This window comes from Myotis daubentonii, chromosome 3, assembly GCF_963259705.1.
Source record: "Myotis daubentonii chromosome 3, mMyoDau2.1, whole genome shotgun sequence".
NCBI classification, from domain to species: Eukaryota; Metazoa; Chordata; class Mammalia; order Chiroptera; family Vespertilionidae; genus Myotis; species Myotis daubentonii.
Genome location: NC_081842.1, coordinates 168,614,603 through 168,632,379, shown reverse-complemented (window position 1 = coordinate 168,632,379; position 17,777 = coordinate 168,614,603). Strand labels below are relative to the sequence as shown.

The following is a 17,777-nucleotide window of genomic DNA, read 5'->3' as shown; positions in this document are numbered from 1 at the left end:
TCTTCTCACTTGCAAAGCGGTGATAACACCTACATCTACCTTGTGGCATTGGCATGAGAATCTGATAACATATGTAAAGAATGGTGTCCATAAAACGTATTTGCCACTGTTATTATTATCACTGTTTATGTGTGTTTATGTTTATTTAAAACCATTCTCTTTCCTTGCCTAGGAGTTTGGTTTGTTCGTGTGTGGTTTTCCCTATTAAAAAGCCCATTTTAAAGCAGGTGTGGTCATTCAAGACATGGGATCTAGAAACAGGGAATCTACTAAAAGGCAGAGAAATCTAAGAAAATGGTGAACTCTAAAGACAGTAAAAATTATCAGATAGGTTTTGGCAGTTGGAAAACTGTTACGATTTAACACCTGAAAGTAATACAATCTGTAGAGCAGAGTGGTGGGTATAGGGTAAGAATGAGAAGTGTGGGATTCATGATTAGCCTTTAGCATTGTTGGACTTTTTAAAAGTATATAATATTGTGATTAAAAATTAAGCTTATTGAAGAAAATAAATGCACACTTAAGATATAGCAGATCGCACAAATGGATAAGTTCATGTATGAAAATCTATACAATATAATCTATTTTATGTAATTTCTTGAGCAAAAAAATAAGTAAATAAGACCCATCATCTAACTTAAGTGATAGGATTTTGGTAGTTTCGATGAGAAGCAAGGAAAAGGAAGCAGAAAAATTTTAATGGAAGGCATGGTCTTTGGATTCAAGGATCTTGCAATTTGGTTGAAAGAAGAGAACAATCTCATAACTGAGGGAGAATGGGAACCTAAAAATTATTTTTAGAGAAAAAAAGGAACAGAAAGTTTTTATGTGCCTTGCTATCTAAGTCTCCTAGAGGTTTCCTAGGAGCTGTTTTTCAAGATTCTGAAGAAAAAACTTGTCTGTGTTTAGCTGACAAGAGGAGCTGTATGACACCCCAGAGAGAAAGGAGAATCATGTTTTTGTAGTTAGAAGAACTCAGATAGACTCACCCCTGATTGAACAGAAGAGGCAACTAGCCCTGAAGGAAGCTATGTAGCTTTCCCTACGTGGAACCAGAACTAATCTTTTAATATCCCTTGCATGTTCTGGTGAATGCCCATTACTAAGTTAGTAAGACTATCTTATAGTTGTTTGAGATGGAAAATATCATAATCAATTTGTAGTGTTGTTCCATTAATGGAATGAGGAAAATAAAATAATGTTAACCATTGACTACTTGTGTAGTCCTTTCAAGTGTTCTTATCTTCATTGTTGTAACCCCAACAATCCTGTGCTAATGAGAAAATTTAAATTCTGTGAGGTTTACTGAATTGTCAAGGGCAAATAGCCAGTGAATAGAAACTCAGATAATTGGACATCAGTGTTCTGATTCCTTGCTCAATGTTGGAAGTTTTCCTCTTCCATTATGACCCAAAAAAATTTTAGAGAGCATTGTGGTGAAATGACTTTGTTTTAACAAATACTTTAAAATATTTAAAATTACATATATAATCTCTCAGTAGTGGGGAAATAGTAACTAGTGAGATTAATTAACTCAGCTGTCAATGAGAATTCTGCTGAAGGGATAGTAGCAGGAGTATTCAAGATGACCACCGTGGGAGAAAATCTGGGATTAGGATGGGAGCTATGCTGGTCTAATTAAGGCTACACAACATTTAAAGCAGAGTTTGGCAATCAATCAATATTATTTCTCCAAATATTTTTAAGTAAAATTAATTGTGTCACTGCAATTCTTAAGATAAAGGTGCTGGGCAAAAAAATAAATAAATAAATTGTCAAGCAATTTTTAAAATAAATAACAAAGTGCAATTGCTTTTCCTCTAAAAAAATTGGCTTTTTGTGGATCTTTTAAGGAGAAGATTCCAAACTACTGCTTCATGAAAAGCAAGTTACAATTTCATTCACACTTGTTCAACTGTCCAATTTATGTACACTCATTCAGAATGCAGGATGCGTTGGTATCAAAGAGTTCTTTCCAATAGACAAACACTCCAGTGCTCTAAGAGTTCATTTCCATCTTCTGCAATAAGGCAAGAAAAATGCAAAGACAAATATCATAATAGCTCCACACTTTTCCCTCTAGAGAAATAAAAGCTGTAAACATCAATACAGCGCTCTACTGATAAGTGTTGGCTTAAAGCATCATTAATTTTACATTTGTAAGCTCTGTAAATGTATGCCTTGCATTCTCACTGAAGGGATCAATCAATAGGGTCCTTCTTGCTGCTTTTGACGTAAATAGCAATGCAAAGATGTAGTGCCTGCATAAGTGTAAATATATACTAGTATGTATCTGCACAGACATAGATAACAACTTAAATTTATGTAACAAAAAGTAATAGAAAATAACAGTTACATCCTAACCATTTAGTTGGTTTGTGTATAGTCCATTGCATTTTTCAGAGGGGGTGATTTTTGTATTGACTTTTTGAAAAGCTTTATTTTAAATCTCTCTTGCTGGGTCAGCATAAGGCAAAACTGAAACAAATTCTTTTTTATATATATATTTTATTGATCTTAGAGAGGAAGGGAGAGGGAGAAAGAGATAGAAACATCAATGATGAGAGAGAATCATTGATCGGCTGCCTCCTGCATGCCCCTTACTGGGGATCGAGCCCGCAGCCCAGGCATGTGCCCTTGGCCGGAATCGAACCTGGGACCCTTCAGTCTGCAGGCCAACGCTCTACCCATTGAGCCAGACCAGCTAGGGCAACAAATTCTTTGTTGTAAGGCAAATGCATCATTGGATAACTTGTATTTTATTTTTTAATGGGCCTTTTACTTTGGACCTGTTTTTGTGAATAGCCTGTTTTGCTCCTCTTCTAGTTGAGATTGTGTTGTTTCCTTCTTCCATGGATGGTAATTTTAAAAAATGACTGTTGCTCTTTTTTAATAATTTACACCCCTGATTATGTTGATTTATTAGTGCAGCATATAGTGAGATGTCAAGGAATGTGGGCATTCACACGGAAGCAATTAGGTTGACTTAGCTCCAGTTTTAGATTTTGGCTTTCTAACCAAACATGGAAACTTGTGAGGTTGCTTGAATCATAACAACTCTCTCACAGTGAGAATTCTCAACCTGTGTCCATAAACTTGCAAGACTTCCACCAACAGACTTCAGGGGGTCTGTGCAACCCCTGACACTGTATGAACATTCTTAGAGGAATCTCTGATCTCAAAGTGATTAAGAACCAGTGTTCTACTGGGTATAAATGACCTCAGCTGGTGGTAGTGGTTTCAGAATTATTTTCTTCCGGTGTTGTTTTCAAAATCAGATTCAAGGAACATTATGTATTATATTCAAAGTCTTCTTTAAAAACAATTGTGTAAGAAATTAGGCATAAACACTGATTATCCAGAGATGTTTCTTACTTGCCTCAGAAATAGGCCAGTGAATACTCTCACTCTAATTTCATTTTATTTTTTGGTCAGATTTGGGGGTTAAGTCTTTCAAGTTTCCATCCCATACAAGTATAGAGATCATGACTTGAATTCTGTCATCAAAATGTATGCTAGTAGCCCTTTACTTGAGGTACCACAGGCTGGTAAGAACTGAGGAAGGCCCAGGCTAATAAGGACATTTGCCTAAAATTTGACTGCTCTTTGCTAAAAACCCTTCCAATTAAATAAAGCTGCTCACAGCTCTGTTACACAGACAACATATGCAAAAATCCCCTTAAAGACAGAGTTTGGTAAGTTAGTTCTCTCCTACTAAGGCACCTGTCTGGAAATGTGAACTTAAGAAGAATTATAACAGATTTTCAAAGGTCCTGGGATAAATAGACTCCCTCTCTTTAGCTTTCCCTTTGAGAGATATATAAGCCTAACATATAAGCCTCGGGTCTCCTGTCAAGAACAAAACAGGGATTGGATGGTTCAATAGAAAGACGATCCTTTCTGGAAAATTGTACCTCTTCGTTCGTGAATAGGTGTATGTGATTACAGAAGTGGATCAGGGCCTGGGGTGACCCCCGCATTGTTGTAGTGGGAGTGCCGCATTTTTGTGCAGTCAGACACAAAATGGCCTTCTAGTGCCTGCTGCCTTGGGAGACGCCAGAACGGTGCCAGTCAGAACTCAGATCTCACGGGTGGCCTTGTCCTGGCGCATGGCACCCTCTTGGTGGCCACAGCCCTTGCCCTAAAGCAGAGGTTTATCCCTGGGAGCAATTAGGTCCCCCAGGGTACATCTGACAATGTTTGGCAACATTTTTGATGGTCATAACGAGGGAGGTGTTACTAGCATCTGGAGGGTAGATGCCAGAGATGCTGCTAAACAGCCTACATTGCATAGGATTGTCCCCCATAACAAAGAATGATCTGGCCCCATGGGTATGAATGCTGAGGTTGAGAAACCCTACTGTGAGGCCTGCCACTGCTGCCCACTCTGGAACATTATGGACCCACACTTTTCACAACAGGCACTAGAAGGTAGTCCGTTTGAATGTCCTGGAAAGTGTAATGCTTTCGGCAGAGTAAAATGGAAAAGTACCCTAAAATGCTGTCCTGGTGAACACCTACTCCTTTCTCCAAAAGGCAGATTAAATGTCACTTCCTACAGGAAACCATTTCCTATTTTAGCATCACCTCCCCGCATAGGCTCACATAGTGCCATATGCTTAATCACAGCTCTGATCAAATTATTTTTTCTTCTACTCCTAGATTATAAATCCTTTGAAAACTTTTTTTTAAAATCCTTATGTCTTAGCACCAGCAGAATGTGTGGCACATATAGGTACACAGCCAACATATGTTTAGGAAAGAACAGCCTGGCTTGGAGGACAGGCTTGAATTCTGAGTACCCACACTCCTAACTGGATTTGCTCGAGACTGTTTTAAGTGAGCACAGTGGCCCCCAAGAATATCTAAGGATATCTGACCCCATGCCCTCCAAGGACATGAAATTGGACAATGTTTCATTTCATGGTATGTGTGTTTTTAAAGGTACCATTTTCTTTTTACAATGTATTTATTTTTATTAATTTCAGAGAATAAGGGAACGGGAGGAATAAAAACATCAATGATGAGAGAGAATCATGGATTGGCTGACCCCTACTGGGGATCAAGCCTGCAACCTAGGCATGTGCCCTTGATTAGAATCGAATCCAGGACCCTTCAGTCTGCAAGCCAACGCTCTATCCACTGAGCAAAACTGGCTAGGGCCATGGCTTGTTTTTTCATGAGCATTGTGGTGGCACATTTTGGCCTACTGAAAGATAGCCATATGATGTTTACCTGAAATGCTAAAGAACACAGACTGTAGAGACTATAATACCTGTTTGGGGGCCTAGGACAGAGCTTGCTCTAAATTCCTTTTCTTAGGGTGATAGAGAGCCAGTGCAACGTGCTACTTTTAATAAGCTTGGCGTTGCAATCTACATTATACAGAACTCCCTTCGCTGAAGAAGGAAGAGGAGGGTGACCTCAGTGAGCACATGAACTAGGGTAGTGAGGCAGCCCAACGTTTGTCTCCACTAGTAATAAGCTCACACCAGTGTCCAGGTAGAAGACTGGTAAAGGGTCTCACTGCACCCAAGGATGAATCTGATGTTGGCTGCCAGTAGATTACACTAGAATCCATAAGGAAGTGAAAGAACTACATTTAGAATAATTTATAAATGTGCTTTTATATGAACAACAAAAATTCTGGTATTATAACATGAGTAAGCATCATGTTGAAAATGGGGAAAAAAAGCACCTGTCAGATTAATAGCACATAAGTAATCATTTGTAATGTTGGTGATTATAGAACATAAAACAAAATTATTTCATTGTTCCAGATAGCATGATACTGTTGCATCACCTTGGGCTGTTATGTTGACAAAGCATGTCAAATAGGATTTCGGTAAAATAGTTAAGGCAATTATAATATTCCTGACATGAGTTGACATCAGGAAGAAAAGACAGGAACATTTCAGAACATTCAACTTTATTTTTCCATTGACAAACACCACATAAATAACATACATTAATTTAAATACACACACTAGCTATGACTCGAATGCCATCAAAATTCTGATGTACTTTTCGTAGTCTCTTTTTATTCTGTGTCTCCACAATATTGAAGACCAGCCTTTAAAATGTGCTGGAAGATATATTTAAATGCACGTAAGGTAAGTCCCCAAAAACTTTACACAGAGGTGACAGAAGTATACTTTCTCACTTAACCAAGTGTATAGGGACGGTTCACTGAGTAGGAGAGGTGGGAAAACTAGACTTTCATCTCCAAAATGCTGACAAGCCTTTAAAGGTTGATTAAAAACCTTTACATTATTGATTAAAGTGCCAATGATTTCAGTTCCTACTTAGATACACTATGTAAATAGTACTTATTTTTCTTTGTTGTTACCAGATTAAGATAATCAGTGCCTATTTTCAGTTTGCTTGCTTAAAGAAATGTTCAATTTTCTGCTATTTGTATGAACACATTTAGACATTTAAATAAAGCGGGAGAAGGTAAAATGTCTAACACATACATATAAATGTATGTATAGAAAGAAGAGCGTTTAGCAGTCAGCGATGTGACTTGCGTGGACTTAACACCTGCTCTTATGAAAAAGCACGCCATGGGCCACACCTTGCCTTGTCCTGCCGAGCCCCAGCGCAGAAGTAAACGTGGTCCCTTCCTCTCTGTGGGATGGGCCTGAAAGGATGAAGATTTCTAACAGGGTTGGAAACATGCAGGTGTTCCTCCATATCTTCTCTGTGTCCTCTACCCCACCCTCCATGCCTGCTCCACATAAATAGAATCCTTTCAAAGGTTGAAATAACAAAGTAAGTGTATCAGTAAGTCATAATGCATTTTCTCTGCTTCACATTACTGACAACTATATAAAGAAACTCATTAACTCATTTCAAATAGCGATTAAAGTTTGGTGATTGGCTCGCTTTTGGGTAGATACTTTCCTTACAAGGCCACAATATTCTAATTCTAAAACATTGACAAAAGAATTTAAGAACTGCGCTTTTGAAAATAACTTCAGAGGTGGAATCATCTTTAAAATGCTGAAAAGCCTGAAAAGGTTGATTTGTTCCTGATGGTGATCTCTTTCCTTCCTATCTTTATTCCAATAATAAAATTGTGTCATCATAGCAGACATTAAAGACAATACTCAGCTCTATCTCATATATTAGGATGTTAGCATATTAGAACTATGAAGCCATTCTCTTTCCTCTTAAAACCAATCCCTGCTTTCACCAATAGGAAATATTTCTGTTATTTTCTATTAAGAAAATGAATAAGCAGGTTGAAAGCAAGGGGTCTAGGGGGTCTGTTATTTTCTATTAAGAAAATGAATAAGCAGGTTGAAAGCAAGGGGTCTAGGGGGAACAAACTTGTTTCTAGTGAAAAAAATATGGAAAGCAGGAGATATTTGGAATGCTTATGATATGATACTGATGTAAAGCTTCTGAAAAGAAAACAATTTTATTCTCAGTAAAGAAAATGTAATGTATAAATTAATGTAGTATATATCCAATCAAATTGTATTTCTCAAGAATCAAAATGTACTCAGCTGATAGTAATATACATAATGGTTTACAACTCAACTCGCATAAATTATAAGCGTTGGAATACAATCCTTTTAGGAGTTATAAAACAGAGAATATATAACATGAGAACTTTCTGCTCTTCCCTTCCTTAAAAGAACAGAGAACAGGAGCGAGTGAGAATGGAGTTGTTAAGTAGCATGTTTTGAAGATCTCTCTCCATCTGACTTAAAAACTAATTGTTGATCTCTTTTTGGAAAAAAAACTGACTTTATTCTAGAGTTGTTAAAGCCTTCATTGATATGTACAGTCTCAGTTTTCCCTTTGCCACTTTGAGGACGGTCACCGATACTGCTCCTTTTTCACTCTCTGCATTTTTATGCAAGGTGGACTCCATCAACAAATGTATCCAGGGAACACAGTACAAGATTGCACTTGATAACCATAGATACAAAGTCATAATAAAATGAACACCTTTTCGGTTGTAGTCATTCAGGTGAGTATGAATTTTGCATGAGATCAGTATCTATGTAAACCACGGGTGGGGAACATCCGGCCCTCTGGCTGCATAGGCCCGAGAAGTCATTTGGTTTGGCCCTACCTAGGCAACAGCAGGCAGGACTCGAAATTCAATGAATGTAGGAGCTTTTTTCATAGCAACATAAACTTATATTAAGCAAATGATGTTATAAATATCCAAATGGCCGTTGGCAGAAAAAAGGTTCCCCACACCTGATAAATTATACTAATATAATGGAATTCTATGAAAAAATGTTCCCTAAGTCTCTGTTTCATGCTTCATATGTAATCACCACCTATTAGTTGTCTTAGAATACTGAGTTTCAGCTTCTTCACGAATGTGTATATGAGCTTTAGATTGGTTTTAAATTTTGTACACTGGTTCTATCACAATCTACGTGATGACACCTCACAGATATATGTCACCTCTTATGAGCATTTTATCGCAACTCAGAAAACAGTCCTATGTACTTAGCCAGAGTATTAAAGTCTTCATTTTAAAAACAATGTAATCTCATTCATTAAACAATTCTGTACATTTATTTAGACATCAGTTTTAGAAATTTTGAGACATATACAAGCACAAAACCAGCAATAAACAAGCTTCTGTGAAGATTTGGCATGATTGATGGTCTAAACTTTTCCTAGAAATTTTGATTATTCCATATAGTTTTAGAAATAAATACTCTGCAGACTCTCTGTGTCACTCATCTTCCAGTGTTCTGTATATTTCAAAGCAGCTTTTGGGGTTAAAGTGTGAAAATAAGTAGTAAATATATGTGCCTAAAATTGCAAAGCACAAAATTTTCCTATTTTCTGTCTCTGACTTGATCCAAATACAAAATAATTATTAAATGATTATTGTGCAAAAGATTGAAAACCAACCACTAATTTGGGGTCAAAACCAATGAAAATATTAAAAGTATTAAATAAATAAAAAGCCTAATTTGCTGGGTTGCTTGGCTCAGTTGGTTAGAGCATAATCCCATATACCAGAAAGGTCAGGGCACATACCAGATTGCAGGTTTGAACCCAGGTCTCTCCCTCCCTCCCTCCCTCCCTCCCTCCCTCCCTCCCTCCCTCCCTCCCTCCCTCCCTCCCTTCCTCCCTCCCTCCCCTGCCTCCCTCCTTTCAGCATGGTCACAGGGTCTTTTATAGTTCAGTTTTACAAGAGCTTCTGCAATTCTTTTTTCTGTAACATGATCCCAAGATCTTTTGTATAACCAGAAAGTGTTAAGTAGAAATATATGTGCACTTTTTAAATAGTCATTTACATCTGGCATGATTAAGCACTTATGTTTACTTGGAATATCTTGGATGTAGCAATAGGTAAATCTGATAAGTTTTGAGGTAACACTTATTTTTCAACTTAAAATATTTTTAAGAAATCCACCAAACCTATTTACTTTGATAAGCAAACTGTTCTTATTGTATAGTATGTCATCATTTTCTTCTATAATTTCATGGTTTAGAAAATCAGGACTCATTTGTAAAATCTATGAAGGCTGATTTCACCTATACTTCCACTTTCTACTCACTCATTTCTTTCCATGTAGTTTCCTAGATATTTATTTATGTATTTATTTTTACCAATATTGTGAAGTTTAGAAATTGTGCATGTATTCATGCATGTATTTGTCCCCTGCTCAGATATATGCATAAACTAAGTACATATATGAGAGTGAATTTTAAGGCCAATGAACTTAAACTCAGGAACAGACATCCTCTTGTGCAGTGCCTATAGATGTCCACTTCCTAACCACATCCAGGGCCTCTCCTCAAATTCTCTGAACCCTAACCGCAACTCACACGCAACGGCTAAAATTATTTGTGACTCTTATGTCGTGTCAGGTTTTCCTGGGCTAACAAATGGCTGCCAAGGTAACAAAACTTATATGCCATTGACATGATTTCTTCCTTTTCCACTTGCCATTTGTCCACTTCACCAGGAATTTATTTTGTGGGAATCAGTTTCATGCTCTGTTATCTTTATGTATTTCTATGGTTGGGTAAGAAGGGATTTTTTTCTTTGACAGTAATCTCCATTACCATTTGGATTTATCAGTCCCTTAAATTATTAATACAAATAAAGCACTTTGCTGTGCAGCAATATGACACTACACGTTGAAGATAAATTCATATTTCTGTAATTAAATAAGCAGGGATCATCCACTTTATCAGCTTGATCAACTGTAGTGGCATAAAGCACTTCAACCGTATGGCGGTGCCTCGCTGATGGCACTCGGGTTTGGCAGGCATTCATTCATCCACTGAATAAATATTGAACACTTTCTATATTCCAAGTGCTGTACTAGGTGTTGGGAAAAAGTAACCCAATCGTGCTCACACCACTCGAATCCACAGTGCACGTGCACCTATCTGATTGTAACCTAGGGTTAGAGGGCCACTTAAGAGGCAAAGCCTTTTTATTACAAGGCCATCCTAAGAGCACTTTCTTTTTCTAAAGTAGGTAGTTTTGTCTTGTCCCCCATGAGGTGACCTGAGAGATAATCTGATTTATGGCATAGAGAGATTTGACCATGGGTTTTAGGATAAGTTACTTAACACCATTTTCCCAAAAACCTAGACTCTTGGAACTATCATGAATTAACATAAGCACCCCCAGCAGATTTTGTCTTTTCACTCAGTGTGGCATGGGCATTTAAACTGATGATTCCTCATTGAACTGGGCTGGTGAACAGAATAATCTAATAGAAACACAGTACCTGTATCTTCTCCAATTGCCTACTAAACTCAAAAGAAAATGTAGTTACTAGGAAGAAATATAAATAAATCGTAAGGTGTTTGTTTTTTAACCATGAAAGCAATAATGTAACCTGAAAATTAAAATCTTCACAAGAAAATGTTAATTTGTTTACAAAATGAATGCTCCCCAGAATACAAAGCACATTTTGTGTAGGCCTAACTTAAAAAACTGTTGAGTTTGTTGGGAAATTTTTTTAAAGTGCAATTCTCAAAACTTAATGTAGTAATCTACTTATGCCGAAAAGATATAAAGCTTAGCTATTAAGGTTAGTATAGATGTAGATGGTAAGAAAAACATTTCATAATAAATATTTAGATATGCTACTCTGAGGAGAGGGCAGAGAAATTGCTGTGAGGGAGTCAATATTATTGTTTTCTTGTCCAATAAATAGGTCAAACTACGAAAATTCTTTATGGAACCCTCAACATTTTATTGGTTTTAGAATCTGAGTTAGTGTTTAAATATCCAAAAGACTGGAGAATACTTTTAGTGAAACTAATCAGAGAAGATAATGAACCAGAGTACCTATATTTAGCACTCAAACCAGTCCTTAAATAGCATTCTGAAAAGTCACTTCACTGACTCTCAAGATCAGTTCCATGAATCTTCTCCAGGCTTGTAGGAATTAACAGTGTATGCAAAAAAGGGAACATTTAGCAATATGAATAGTCACAAGTCCTCCCATATTTAAAATAAGTAAAATTGGCTCTTATTCAGATAATAAGTAAACCTAATTCCAACCCAACCAAAACAAACTTTGTAATGTTAGCAGCTAATTTACATATTAAACAATACCTAAATAACAGCAGTATCAATGAATATTGTGATACATTTTTTTTGTTAATCCTCACTCGAGGATATATTTTTTCCCCATTGATTTTTAGACAGAGTGGAAGAGAGGGAAGGAGAGAGGGAGAGGGAGAGGGAGGGAGAGAGAAAGAGAGAGAGAGAGAGAGAGAGAGAGAGAGAGAGAGAGAGACATCAACGTGTGAGAGACCCATGGTTGGGTTGTCTCCTGCCCTGGGGTGGGGATCCTGCAACTCAGGTAGTACCCTTGACGAGAATCAAACCCTTGACCCCTTGGTCCAAGGGTGGATGCTCCAACCACTGAGCAAAAACAGCCAGGGCTTATGGATACATTTTAAAATCTTAATTCAACTTCTTTTTTTTAAGTAAGGGGGCAAAAGAGTGACACAGAAAAAGAGAGAGAGTAAAAGAGAACACAGAAGATCAAGGACTTTGAACAAAAACAAATGGTTGCCTTATCTTTGATGATCTACGCATTAAATCCCCCATGTGCTCAGTATACGGGAATATTAACTTTCCCCACCCCACCCCCACCACAGACTAAGATGACTTATAAAGAATCACATATTCAGCTACAAATGGCAGAGACCCCAAAACATTAGATTGTTATTAATATATTTCCCTTGTTTGTGTTTCAATACTTCTGGCACACAGGGGATTATCTATGCTGAGACCATTTGTCCTTATATCAAAAATTCTACTTCAATGCATAAACAGTGGCATGCCAGAGATGCCTAAATTCACAGTAAGTTTTAAGGCTATTTGTTGCCGAAAGCTGTGAACATGCATGTTGACTAAGTGTTCTCATTCATGCTCCTGTCTGTATTACTTCATTGGATAATGAGATAGGTTGCCCTTTCTGTCCATCATTAGAGCAGCTGGAGACAGCATTTGCTACCTGGCAAAACTTCCGAAGAAGGATCTTTCTTAGCAGCAGATAGACCCAGGGATCCAAGATCTGGTTCAGTGAAGCCAGGCGCACAGCTATTAAGAAGAAGTTGCATTCCTTCTGCTTTTCTGGGTGCGTCTTGCAGTGTTCAACTGATGTCTGATTGAAGATCATTTTCAACATCATTATCTAAGAAAGAGGGACAAATAATTGTTCCAAAGATTAATAAGGTCATCTGCGTTTCCTTTAAATAGCACTTTGCACATAGTCAGTTTACAGTACATTGGTGGTTGCAGTGAAATGAATTCAAGCAGCGTTTGTGCTCACAGAACACAGCCCTGAATCATGCAAGACATTCCTGTGGATGTTCCCACATTTTTGGCTATTTGACAGGATGCAGCTTTTTAAAAAGTGTATGTTCTCAGGCTCTTGATCCTTGGGATTTGAGAAGATTCAAAAGAACACATCTCAAAATTAGCTAAAGTTATCTGTCTTGTTGCAGAAAACACAGCATGCTGATACCCAGATGAGAGCCAACACTTCTACATAATCAAAACATATTTAATGTTAAACTCCAGTAGTTATAACTAAAAAAATCACTGAAGAAAAAGAGAAGAAAGAAAGAAGGAAATAATAATGATAATGATAATGATAATAATAATAATAATAATAATATTTTCTGAATCCTTACAATCGTTTGACAAAAATGAAGAAATGTGACTTTTCCAAATGTCAGTGAGAATGTGGAACAGCAAGGACCCTTTTACACGTTACTAGTGAGAGTGTGAGCTGGAGCCATCACCTTGGAAACCAACGGGGCACTATTTCATCTGCTGCCTCCCAGCTGTCCTGCTCCTGGGAACATACTGGGCAAGAGCAGCCCAAACACAGGCTCACGTTCACAAGCAAAGGAAGGAGCTGACATTACAACTGGTTTCTAAACTCATCTTTCTAGGTGCCCGGCTATTTGAAGTGCTTGCAATGTGCCCAGAACAAATTGAGATGTTGGAATATGTAATGATTATATAATAAAATGCTAATATTTTTATATATTGTGTTAAATAAAATATAGTATTAAAATTAAGTTCACGTTTTTTTGGTTTTGTTTTTTACTTTTTCTATTATATTCTATTATATAGCTACTAGAAAATTTAAAATGATATACGGGGCCTATATGTGTTGCTCACAGCACATGTCTATTGAAACCACGGGCCTCTGGAGGCCCACACTTCCTGGGATGTTCTGTCCTCAGGTCGCACGTCCCAAATTGAAGTCAATATCACTGAGCATCTGAAACACCCGAACCACAAACCCTCATTCTTACACAGTCGCCCGGGCCCCACATGTCAGCAACCTCTTTGAATCCTCCTTTGCTTCACCCTCTCCACTGCCTTTTTTCGCTCTTATTCCAATCTCATCCTAGTTCAGCTCCTCCACGCATGTGAATTTAGTAATAACAGACACCCAGATGGTGGGTTAGCACATCACAGATGCAGCAGCCTAAATCCCAGCTCTGATCAATCAGCTATAAAAACTTCAACTTGGTCTTATTGGACTAGGTTGAATCACAGGTAATTCTTAAATCAATTATTGGCAAAGGAGATAGAAAAAGCCAGGTTTGGCTTATCAGACAAATTTATTCCCTGGGGCTTAACCTGTGGTCTTTGACTAAACTTAATACCTAAACAAAATTATGGTCCTATAAATAAGGAAAGGGGAATGGGTAGGCAACCAGTAATTAGACAACATATCTTCCGAGTCCATAATTTCTTTCAAATGATTTTTTCCAAGGGATTTATTCAATAAAAGCAATAAAACAGCTGCACAAATAGACTGTTCAGTGAAGCATTATCTATACCATAAGAAACTGTGCACACATGAATCTCTAACATCAGGCGTGCAGCTTGATAAAAGACAAATATTTCCTTCCTTCCGTATGGATCTCAAAGATCCCTTGACCAGTTCGTTATGAGGCTGATCAGAAGGCGCGACTGTGCAGCATATCCATGCACCAGAAGGGAGGCTCTGGCTGTCCAAGTGTCCTGTTCTTCGTTTGTCCTTCTCCCTTGCGTAAGGAGTAGAATAGCATGTTTAGTTCACATAATAGTGCATATAAGACTTAAGTGAAGAGAACAGATTATAAGGTAGTACTATGTACATAAACATTATTCCCTTCATTAATAAATATGAATTTATCATACTCATGTATTATACACCAAATGTGTTTTAAATTAATATATCTGCATGGTATCTTGTAATGCTGGTTCATAGTCCTGTGAAATGAACACTACCTCCCACTGTGGTATGCAGATGACCCAAAGATATCCAGGTCTCATCCCGGGAACCTGTGAATATATTATCACACATGGCAAAACAGGACATAGCAGCCCTGGCCGGGCAGCTCAGTTGGTTGGAGCATCATCCCAATATGCCAAGGTTGTGGGTTGATTCTGGTCAGGACATGTACAATGAGTGCACAGATAAGGGGAACAACTGATCAATGTTTCTCTCTCTCTCTCCCTCCCGTCCTCTCTCTCTAAAAATAAAAATAAAATTTTAAAAAGGACATAGTAGATGTGATTAGCAGTAAGGGCCTTGAGGTGGGGAGATTGTCCTGGATTATCCGGGTGGGTTCAATGTAGCATCACATGGGTCCTCAATATCTGAGAACCTTTTCCAGCTGTGGTCAGAGGAAGACATGACTACAAAAGAATGGTCAGAGAGATATAATGTTGCTGGTTTTGAAGATGAAGGAAAGAAGCCATGAGTTAAGGAATGTAGATGGATGGCCTCTAGAAATGGAAAAAAGCAAAAAAGTCAGTCTCAGATTCTCTTTCAGAGCTTCCAGGAAAAAAATGCAGCCCTATGGACACTTTGATATTAGCCCAATGAGACGATGTCTGGCTTCTAACCAACAAAATTGTAAGAGAAATTTGTGTTGTGTTGTTTTAAGCCACCGAGTTTGTAGTAATTTGCTAAAGAGCTGCCACGGGAAACTAATACACCCACAGAGTGAGCGCTCAGCAACTGTTGAAAGGGATGGGGAGGAATGAGCTTGAAAATGACTTATCCCCTCTCAGATAACACATCCTAGCAAGCTTGTTCACTTTCTTAGGAAACTTTAACCTAAATAAAGTAAAAGTAAGCTTCATCCTCACCCCTGTCTAAATTACCTCAATTTCTAAATTTGCAACATGTAAAAGTGAATTCTTGTTATTCTAGTGACATCAGTTAGATTTCAGTGTATTTGACTAAAAGGCATAAAACTGTATTTTCAATTCAGTTGTCTTTATATAAAAAAATATGTGGCCAGTGCCCTGCCAGTGTGGCTCAGTTGGTTGGGTGTCGTCCCATGCACTGAGGTCACGGATTGATTCCCGGTCAGGGCACATGCCCGAGGTTGCAGGCTTGATCCCCAACCGGGGGCATACAGAAGGCAGCCAGTAGATGGTTCTCAATCATTGATGTTTCTCTCCCTCTCCCTCTCCCTTCCCTCTCTCTCTCAAATCAATAAATATATTGATTTGAAAAGTAATTGCTAGCTCTCTCTCAAATCATTTGGGAGAGAGCTAGCAAGTATTTTTTCTTCTTTTTATAAACAATTGGAAAGGTTTCACCTAGCTCTTTCAGCCCTTCATCTTGTCTAATAATTAAATACATGTCACCATTAACCATCTTCCTGAAAGTGTTCTGAGCCTGGTCTAGAAAGATTTAAAAACTTATTTAAATTACATTTCCATTTTCCCTTATATAATAAAGTATTGAATTTCTCCAAGTTTTTATAATCAGGAAAATTTACAAAATCACTTATTAAAATGAGATTGAAGTCACTTTATACAGTTCTCCTTAATTATTATAAAATTAATTTTTATGAGGCTAGTAATACTAAATAATTTTCATTATAGGTTTCATATGCCTTACATGGATTAGTCGACTGTAATTTCCAGTGATTTCCTATTGACAATGCAGTGATTATGGCATTATAAAGCCAAGCTCTGTGAGCAAGAGCTGGCACGTGAAGAGAGACACTCCAGCTTTCCCCAGGAATAATGAGATGTGCAATAGGAAGATAATTTGGATTAGAGGCAGTGAGTATGATAGTGCCATTTCCAAATGGCAGCAAGGATGGAAGTAGGACCCCAATTTCCTCATCTAATTCTGAACATAAATGCAAGTTAGCATCCATCTGTTGAGGTCCCTATGTTCAGGGAGCTGACCGGTCATTATGATTTTTGCAAATATCTTTTAGATGGCCCAGACTTTGGGAGAAAAACTGGCGTGAATATGCACATTTCTGGCAGAATTAATTATTCCTGTTAAGTCCAGTTCTACTCCTTATAAAGGGAGGACAAACAGAAAACAGGATGCTGGGACAGCACAGAGGCTAATTTTTATTTTAGCGAACACATGTACACGCTGTACGACTGCTCCTTCCAATCAGCCTCGTATGATGAACTAGCTGTCATAGGAGCCTTGGGGCCAATTCTGGCTGATCAGAGGGGCCCGCTCTTCCACCAGCATCTTCCCCAGGGTCCACGTGACGCTCCCAGACCTTGAGCCTCTCCCCTGGTTATCAGCAGGAAGAGAGAGCTCTTTTTGTACCTGTGATAACCAGGAACACAACTCCATCAGTGACTGCTAAATTCGCTACCCCTGGCTAGTGTCAAGGGCAATTACCTTGCTCCAATCTCAATGAAAAATAATGATTCACCCCTTTGCCGGTGATAAGGATCTTTTCAAATGTGCAACGCACACACCAAGGGAGACTGCTTTTCGTATTCTGCATTTGGATTTTATTTCCTGCAGCAGGGTTTGTACCTACACATTCAAAAATCTTCAGTACTTCGCTTCTTGGTTCAAAAGTACCTTGGCTTCTAGGCCATAAATATCCATTGAAGATGATAAATGGGTGAACCCAGAAAAATTAATGTCGGGGGAGGAAAATAAAATTGGTCACTTGCCCTTGGGCTCCATTATGTGGCATTTATGCATTCCCCGGTTATATCTAATGTAAGTAGATGAGAGAACTTTGCTCCCCAGCCAATTTTGATCCATGTGTTTTGTTTTCCATAACGTCCTGTGGTTAGGCCTGGGAAAATAACCTGCTTTACTGGAAATTCCCCCTCTAGTTTGACAAGTGTGCTTTATATTAGAATGCACTGGGACCAGTCTGGGCCCTTTAAAGTACTTAATTACATAATTTGAAGGATTGTCCTGGGACTCAGTTTCATTGTAGATTCAAAGAATAGCTGTTGTCTTTCCAGTCTGGTCACCACTCTGCTTCCCAGTTGCCGAATTGTCTCGGCA

The 17,777-nt window shown here is 38.1% G+C and overlaps 1 protein-coding gene across 2 annotated transcripts in view; it reads right to left on the bottom strand.

The window, feature by feature from the left end:
• The window catches only part of PTGER3 (prostaglandin E receptor 3), a 107,270-nt gene that overhangs the window by 64,218 nt on the left and 25,275 nt on the right, over window positions 1-17,777 (bottom strand). For both annotated transcript variants that reach the window (XM_059689180.1, XM_059689181.1), the window contains exon 2: window positions 12,480-12,659. In XM_059689180.1, coding sequence (XP_059545163.1) covers window positions 12,480-12,659 — 180 coding nt within the window. The remainder of the gene's footprint in view (window positions 1-12,479; window positions 12,660-17,777) is intronic.